An 8554-nucleotide genomic window follows, 5' to 3' on the forward strand; every position below is an offset into this window, starting at 1 on the left:
GTTCCAGACAGGTAGCCAAGATCGTGCCCATGCACTTCAGCCTTGTGGGGGGGGGGGGAGAGACTCTCTCTCAAAAAAAAAAAAAAAAAAAAGAAATGACAGTTTGGGGCGTAGGCTTCCAACTCTGCAAAATCTACTCAGACATATAAACATGCTTGAAAGAATTACAGAAAAACTGATTTACAAAGCAGGACAATAATAGATGTATAGTTAAGTGCTAAGCAATGTGCAGCCATATAAACTGGTTGCATTTGGCCTTATACTTGTGGCTCAAAGAGTGGGCAGTGTTGTGTGATATAATGGTGCAAAACATTTGGATACAGACATATGATCATTTGTTGAGCTGCTGAGATAATATCTGTGTATTTTGCTTAGTAGATCTAATAATGTGCTTTGGTTTTTTTTCCCTCTTAAAAAGAATAGCACACACTTCTGAAAAAAGATTATTAGCCCCTTCACAAATTGTTTATTTTTTGGGCTTAATATAGGTTTTGGGTTATGTGGAATTCCAGAGAACCTTATAGATGCTTTACTTAAAACTGGAGTAAAAGGACTAACCGCAGTCAGCAACAATGCAGGGTAAGTGTGCATTTTCAAAACAATTGGCTGGAGAGAAATTCCAGTTTTCTATATTTAAACAGAGTTTATCAATGAAATGAAGTTTTCTCCTATTCACATGAACAATATTTCCAAGCATCAAAATATAGTGTTGAACAAGGTCAAGAGCGATGGTTACATTTATCCGAATATTTTTGGTATCAACCTTCATAAGTAAAGCAGACTTGCTTTACCTTATGTAGTATAAAGATATAAATTAAGATTTTATATCTTAATCTGATGTGCTTTTAGTTTTCTAAACTTAAAGTATATTGAATTTGGAATATATATCTTCAAATTAAATCTTGCATTTTCAAATTTAAAGGCGTTCCTTTATGTTATTTATTGTAACAGATGATTATTTATAAAGCAAGATGGATATCAATTTGAAATCTGTTTGAAGTCCTTTATTTTAGCAGTGCCATCACTCTAGATCATATATAAAAGGATACCATTAATCATAAAAATATGGCTGGTCTTGGAAGATGGATATGCAGCCAGCACTTAAGATAGTAGGATTACGTATTATGGTGGTCAGAAATAAGCCATCATTTTAATAATGGCATGTACATTAAGGTACATTTAGCTATATTAGGAAAAGCCATTTTTTTTTTTAGGTTTTTAAAATACATATGTTCACATACCATCTAGAGCATATCATACTGCAGGATGGGTATGTGTATGTGTGTGCATATATATATATATATATATATTTTTTTTAATTGTACTTTAGGTTCTGGGTTACATGTGCAGATCATGCAGGATTATTGCATAGGTACACACATGGCAATGGCAATGTGGTTTGCTGCCTCCATCCCCCCGTCACCTACATCTGGCATTTCTCCCCATGTTATCCCTCCCTGACCTCCCCACCCCTCTGCTGTCCTTCCCTTGGCAACCCCACAACAGACCCCAGTGTGTGATGCTCCCCTCCCTGTGTCCATGTGTTCTCATTGTTCAATACCCACCTATGAGTGAGAACATGTGGTGTTTGATTTTCTGTTCTTGTGTCAGTTTGCTGAGAATGATGGTTTCCAGATTCATCCATGTCTCTACAAAGGACACAAAATCATCCTTTTCTATGGCTGCATAGTATTCCATGGTGTATATGTGCCACAGTTTCCTTGCCCAGTCTATTGTCGATGGGCATTTGGGTTGGTTCCAGGTCTTTGCTATTGTAAACAGTGCCACTATAAACATATGTGTGCATGTGTCTTTATAACAGACTGATTTGTAATCCTTTGGATATACATCCCATTAATGGGATTGCTGGGTCAAATGGAATTTCTATTTCTGGTCCTTGAGGAAGTGCCACACTGTCTTTTACAATGGTTGAACTAATTTATACTCCCACCAACAGTGTAAAAGTGTTCCTATTTCTCCACATCCTCTCCAGCATCTGTTGTCTCCAGATTTTTTAATGATCACCATTCTAACTGGTGTGAGGTGGTATCTCAATGTGGTTTTGATTTGCATTTCTCTAATAATCAGTGATGATGAGCATTTCTGTCTTCTTTGAAAAGTGTCTATTTATATCCTTCACCCACTTTTGGATGGATTTCTTTGTTTTTTTCTTGTAAATCTGTTTTAGTTCTTTGTAGATTCTGGATATTAGCCCTTTGTCAGATGGGTAGATTGCAACAATCTTTTCCCATTCTGTTGGTTGCTGGTTCACTTTAATGATTGTTTCTTTTGCTGTACAGAAGCTCTGGAGTTTAATTAGGTCCCATTTGTCTATTTTGGCTTCTGTTGCCAAGCTTTTGGTGTTTTAGTCATGAAGTCCTTGCCTATGCCTATGTCCTGAATGGTTTTGCCTAGGTTTTCTTCTAGGGTTTTTATAGTGTTAGGTCTTATGTTTAAGTCTTTAATCCATCTGGAGTTAATTTTAGTTTAAGGTGTCAGAAAGGGGTTCAGTTTCTGCTTTCTGCATACTGCTAGCCAGTTTTCCCAACACCATTTATTAAACAGGGAATCCGTTCCCCGTTGCTTGTTTTTGTCAGGTTTGTCAAAGATCAGTTGGTTGTAGATATGTGGCATTGCCTCCAAGGCCTCTGTTCTGTTCCATTGGTCTATATCTCTGTTTTTGTACCGGTACCATGCTGTTTTGATTACTCTAGCTTTGTAGTATAGTTTGAAATCAGTTTGCATGATGCCTCTCGCTTTGTTCTTTTTGCTTAATATTGTCTGGGCTATTGTCTTTTGGTTCCATATGAAGTTTAAGGTGTTTTTTTCCAGTTCTGTGAAGAAGATCATTGGTAGCTTGATGGGGATAGTGTTGAATCTGTAAATTACTTTGGGCAGTATGACCATTTTTATTATATTGATTCTTCCTAACCATGAGCATGGAATGTTTCTCCATTTGTTTGTGTCCTCTCTTATTTCCTTGAGTGGTTTGTAGTTCTCCTTGAAGAGGTCCTTTACATCCTTTGTTAGTTGTATTCCTAGGTATTTTATTCTCTTTGTAGCAATTGTGAATGGGAGTTTGCTCATGATTTGGCTCTCTGTTAGTCTGTTATTGGTGTATAGAAATGCTCGTGATTTCTGCACATTGATTTTGTATCCTGAGACTTTGCTGAACCTGCTTATCAGTTTCAGGAGATTTTGGGCTGAGATGATAGGGTCTTCTAAATATATAATCATGTTGTCTGCAAATAGAAATAATTTGACTTCCTCTTTTCCTAATTGAATACTCCTTATTTTTTTTTCTTGCCTAATTACTCTGGCTAGAACTTCCAATACTATTTTGAATAGGAGTGGTGTAGAGGGCATCCTTATCTAGTGCCAGATTTCAATGGGCTTCCAGTTTTTGCCCATTCATTATGATATTGGCTGTAGATTTGTCATAAATAGCTTTTATTGTTTTGAGATATGTTCCTTTGATACCTAGTTTATTGAGAATTTTAACATAAAGGGCTGTTGAATTTTGTCAAAGGACTTCTCTGCATCTATTGAGATGATCATGTGGCTTTTGTCTTTGGTTCTGTTTATGTGGTGGATTATGTTTGTAGACTTGCATGTTGAATCAGCCTTGCATCCCAAGAATGAAACCTACTTGATTGTGATGGATAAGCTGTTTGATGTGCTGTTGCCATCGGTTTGCCAGTATTTTACTGAAGATTTTTGGATCTATGTTCATCATGGATATTGGCCTGAAGTTTTCTTTTCTTGTTGAGTCTCTGCCGGGTTTTGGTATCAGAATGATGTTGGTCTCATAAAATGATTTGGGAAGGATTCCCTCTTTTTGTATTGTTTGGAATAGTTTCAGAAGGAATGGTACTAGCTCCTCTTTTTACTTCTGGTAGAATTCGGCTGTAAACTCGTCTGGACCTGGGCTTTTTTTGGTTGGTAGGCTATTAATTGCTGCCTCAACTTCAGCCTTTGTTGTTGTTCTGTTCAAGGTTTCAACTTCTGGCTTGTTTAGCTTGGGAAGGGTGCAAGTGTCCAGGAATTTATCCATTTCTTCCAGGTTTACTGGTTTATGTGCATAGAGTTGTTTGTAGTAATCTCTGATTGTAATTTGTATTTCTGTGTAGTCACTGGTGATATTCCCTTTATCGTTTTTTATTGCATCTATTTGATTCTTCTCCCTTTTCTTTTGTATTAATCTAGCTAGCAGTCTGTCTATTTTGTTGATCTTTTCAAAAAACCAGCTCCTGGATTTCTTGATTTTTTGAATGATTTTTTGTGTCCCTGTCTCTTTCAGTTCTGCTGTGATCTTAGTTATTTCTCGTTTTCTGCTAGCTTTTGAGTTTTTTTGATCTTGCTCCTCTAGCTCTTTCAATTTTGATGATAGGGTGTTGATTTTAGATCTTTCCTTGCTTCTCTGGTGTGCATTTATTTTCTATAAATTTCCCTCTAGACACTGCTTTAAATGTGTCCCAGAGATTCTGGTATGTCGTGTCTTCGTTCTCATTGGTTTTGAAGAACATCTTTATCTCTGCCTTCATTTCGTTGTTTATCCAGTAAACATTCAGGAACCAGTTGTTCAGTTTCCATGAAGTTGTGCGGTCCTGAGTTCTAATTTGATTGCACTGTGGTCTGAGAGACAGTTTGTTATGATTTCTGTTCTTTTGCATTTGCTGAGGAGTGATTTACTTCCAATTATGTGGTCAGTTTTAGAGTAGGTGCCATGCGGTGCTGAGAAGAATGTATAGTCTGTGAATTTAGGGTGGAGATTTCTGTAGACGTGTATTAGGTCCACTTGGTCCAGATCTGAGTTCAAGTCCTGGATGTCCTTGTTAATTTTCTGTCTGGTTGATCTGTTAAATATTGACAGTGGAGTGTTAAAGTCTCCCACTATTATTGTGTGGGAGTCCTAGTCTCTTTATAGGTCCTTAAGAACTTGCTGGCTGGGCGTGGTGGCTCACGCTTGTAATCCCAGCACTTTGGGAGGCCAAGGTGGGCAGATCATGAGGTCAAGAGATTGAGACCGTCCTGGCCAACATGGTGAAACCTCGTCTCTACTAAAAATACAAAAATTAGCTGGACGTGGTGGCGCGCGCCTATAGTCCCAGCTACTTGGGAGGCTGAGGCAGGAGAATTGCTTGAACCTGGGAGGCGGAGGTTGCAGTGAGCTGAGATCACACCACTGCACTCCAGCCTGGTGCCTGGGGCGGCGAGACTCTGTCTCAAAAAAGAAAAAAAAAAAAGAAAAATAAAAAAAGAACTTGCTTTATGTACCTGGGTGTTCCTGTTTTTATTTTTACAAAATTGTGTCATCAGCTCTCAACAATTAAAGACTTCAAGGATTTTACATTTTTAATCACCAAATTGGCATTTTAGACCATTACAAAAGCAATTTAGAATAAATAGCATAGATTATTTAGGAAGTAGAGCTAATGCTACATTTGTGCCCACTTTTCCTTTTTCTGCTTCTGCCTGGAAAACTGTCCCTCCTTTTCCCTGTCTATGCACATCTCTCAGTATTAGACTTAAGTTATGTATCCTCAAAGTATCCTTGTCCAATTACAGAAACTTTTCTAGTCTTTATTGATCTTGCCCCTTTTCAAGTCCCTTTAGAGACTTTTAGCCTTTCTTTGTATACTGAATTTTACTTACCTTTGATTCATATATTACATTACCAATCTCCTTTATTTATAGTAGCTTTTTTATTCTGTACTGTGCTGCGCCTGTAAGTCTAAATCTCAGTTACTGTGTGTTGGAGGGGAATGGGATTGTAGAAATCATCTGTCTCTTGTTTAACTGACTTTTCAGATTATCTGAAAAGAGAGAGGTAGTTTTTTTTTGACAACTCTTTATTTTTTTTTTTTTTTTTTTTTTTTGGAGGGACTGGTTCTTTATTTCAAAAAGACACTTGTCAATATTCAGTATCAAAACAGTTACACTATTGATTTCTCTTTCTCCCAATCGGCCCAAAGAGACCACATAAAAGGAGAGTATATTTTAAGCCAATAAGCTGCAGGATGTACACCTAACAGACCCCCTAGAAACCTTACCAGAAAATGGGGACTGGGTAGGGAAACTTTAAAAGATCAGCAAACTGCCAGCCCATGGACTGCAGAGGCTGTTAGAGCCAGATGGGGTGGCCAGGGTGCCACAAATCCAAAGAAGCAGTTTCAAAATAATATAAAATTTTAAAAGTTTTGTACATAAGCTATTCAAGATTTCTCCAGCACTGACTGATACAAAGCACAATGAGATGGCACTTTTAGACACAGCAGCTTCAAACCCAGAGAAGGGTAATGAGATGAGTTTCATATGGCTAAATCAGTGGCAAAAACAATCTTCTTTCTTTCTTTCAAGGAGGCAGGAAAGCAATTAAGTGGTCATCTCAACATAAGGGGCACATGATCCATTCTGTAAGCAGTTGGGAGGGAGTAGAGATGGGACAAAAATTTGGTCTCAGAGATCTTACCACCTTAATTTGGTCACTTGTAATGAAAAAAATAGAAATAATGTTGTCCAAAGAGATCTTAAAGCTGAAAACTTGAACAGCACTTTTTTTTGTTGTTGTTCTTGTTTGACTAACTCCTCCTGGAATCACCTTTCTGGTTTAGCTGGTACTTTGTACAGAGCAATGAGGTTTCCCACAGTGGAGTCTTTCCCTAGGCTCTGTTTGGCTCTCAGTAAGGCAGAGCTATACCTTTTCCTCTCTTCTATGGAGAGGGCAATATGCATTAAGCTGAAAAGTCACCTTCCAAAAGTAAGAAACGGATTAGCTTGCTGCTTCAGGGCGTGGACTTATCTGGAATGTTTTACAAATGGTTGCTACAAAACAACAAAAAAGGTAATTACAAAATGTGTTTATCACTACATGCTTTTAAAGACATTATGCATTGTGCTCACATTCCCTTAAATGTTGTTTCCAAAGGTGCTCAGCCTCTAGCCCAACTGGAATCTCCGGGAAGAGGCAGAGACAGTTTGGCGAATAAGACACAGGGAAAGAGGGGGCAGCGAAAGAGAAAGCAGCCTTCCAGTTAAAGATCAGCCCTCAGTTAAAGGTCAGCTTCGGGCAGGCTGGCCTCAGGCGGAGTCAGGGTCAGAGGGAGAAGCAGCAGCAGGGTGGGACTGGGGCGTTCTACATCTCATTCAGGTCAAGCAGAGTCTGGTCCAGCATCCTTTGTGTACAGAGGTGCTCCTCTTTGGTGCATTTCAGTTTATCTTCCAAGTCATCGATTGTCTTTTCCAGCTTGGCTACCGATCTCTCAGCAAACTCAGCACGGGTCTCTGCCTCCTTGAGTTTATCAGTAAGAATCTTGATCTCTTCCTCATATTTGTCTTCTTTTTGAGAGCACTTTTCTTCAGCAGCACTCAGACACTTCAGGTTCTGGTCCATCAGTCTGATCTGCTCATCCATCTCTCGGCAACGGGACTCTGCCAGCTCAACTCGTTCCTCTGTGCGTTCCAAGTCTCCTTCAATGATCACCAACTTACGAGCTACCTCTTCATACTTCCTATCTGCCTCTTCTGCAATGTGCTTAGCTTCTTTGAGTTGGATTTCCTGGAGTTCCATCTTCTCTTCATCTTTTAAGGCCCGGTTTTCAATAACCTTCATACCTCTCTCACTCTCATCAGCAGCTTTTTCAGCTTCTTCCAGCTTTTGCAGGGCAGTGGCCAGGCGCTCCTGAGCACAGTCCAGCTCCTCTTCAACCAGCTGGATCCTACGGTTCAAGGAGGCCACCTCAGCCTCAGCCTGTTCCCGGGCCAGCCTTTCTCCCTCAACTTCTCGCTGGAGGCGCTCAGCTCGCTCCTCTGCATCATCTGCCTGCTGCTGCAGAACCTGGATCTTGCGCTTCACCGCCTCGATGGTGGTGATCCCAGCCATGGTGCCCACCCAGCTTCTGCTCGCGCTCTGGCTCCTGCCTCCTCCGCACGGCTATGCAGCCTCCTCTCACAACTCGATAATTCTTAAACATATCTTATGCCCTTTAATTTGACTTTATTACACATACTTTTGATTATCAGCATTTTCAGTTTCCCAGATAGCTTTATGCTTATAAGGGATACTGCAGATTAATATAAATTTCTTGATATGGAATAGGTGCTGTTACATTGAAGACTAAGAAAGCTGATCATAAGTATTTACCTACACCTGTAATTACATGTGTGTGTATATATATATATATATATAGAGAGAGAGAGAGAGAGAGAGAGGGAGAGAACTATACTAGTCAGATATAATAATAGTGTTTTGTGAGCCCAATGGTCAGTCTGTCACTCTAAAATGTCTGGTTCTTCCTGTTAAAAGTAAAATTTCGATGCCACAAAAGAAATAGCACTCAAAGATAATGCCGTCTCAGCAAGACAGTTTATAGAAAGATGCAGAGCACACGGACGGAGCAATGAGCAATGATGGCCGCTGCACGCTTGGACAAGGGGGAAAGTACTTATGCCTCACGGGGTCATCCCTACTGCTGTGTCGTCCCCTATTGGCTAGGGTTAGACCACAGAAACTAGACTAATCCTGATTGGCTATTTTAAAAAGAGCAGGGGTCCA

The 8554-nt window shown here is 39.6% G+C and overlaps 2 protein-coding genes across 4 annotated transcripts in view; one reads left to right on the forward strand and one right to left on the reverse strand.

Annotated features, from left to right (window-relative positions):
- The window catches only part of OXCT1 (3-oxoacid CoA-transferase 1), a 139755-nt gene that overhangs the window by 9464 nt on the left and 121737 nt on the right, over nucleotides 1–8554 (forward strand). For both annotated transcript variants that reach the window (XM_032278854.1, XM_032278857.1), the window contains exon 3: nucleotides 489–579. In XM_032278854.1, coding sequence (XP_032134745.1) covers nucleotides 489–579 — 91 coding nt within the window. The remainder of the gene's footprint in view (nucleotides 1–488; nucleotides 580–8554) is intronic.
- LOC116552213 (tropomyosin alpha-3 chain-like) lies at nucleotides 5856–7947 on the reverse strand. 2 transcript variants are annotated; one of them, XM_032278860.1, is made up of 2 exons: nucleotides 7751–7818; nucleotides 5856–7616 (listed from the first exon to the last, which is right to left on the reverse strand). In XM_032278860.1, the coding sequence occupies exons 1-2, from the start codon at nucleotides 7816–7818 to the stop codon at nucleotides 7136–7138; spliced, it is 549 nt and encodes a 182-aa protein (XP_032134751.1). In that variant the 3' UTR covers nucleotides 5856–7135. The 2 variants fall into 2 exon arrangements, with proteins under 2 accessions (XP_032134751.1, XP_032134750.1); XM_032278859.1 differs by having other exon boundaries at nucleotides 5856–7947.

The sequence above is a fragment of the Sapajus apella genome, unplaced genomic scaffold (genome assembly GCF_009761245.1).
Source record: "Sapajus apella isolate SASKATOON/1434 unplaced genomic scaffold, GSC_monkey_1.0 scaffold11, whole genome shotgun sequence".
Lineage (NCBI taxonomy): Eukaryota > Metazoa > Chordata > Mammalia > Primates > Cebidae > Sapajus > Sapajus apella.

Excerpts from the sequence above, each read along its gene's own strand:
- LOC116552213 (XM_032278859.1), bottom strand. The coding sequence starts at position 7,882 with ATGGCTGGGATCACCACCATCGAGGCGGTGAAGCGCAAGATCCAGGTT.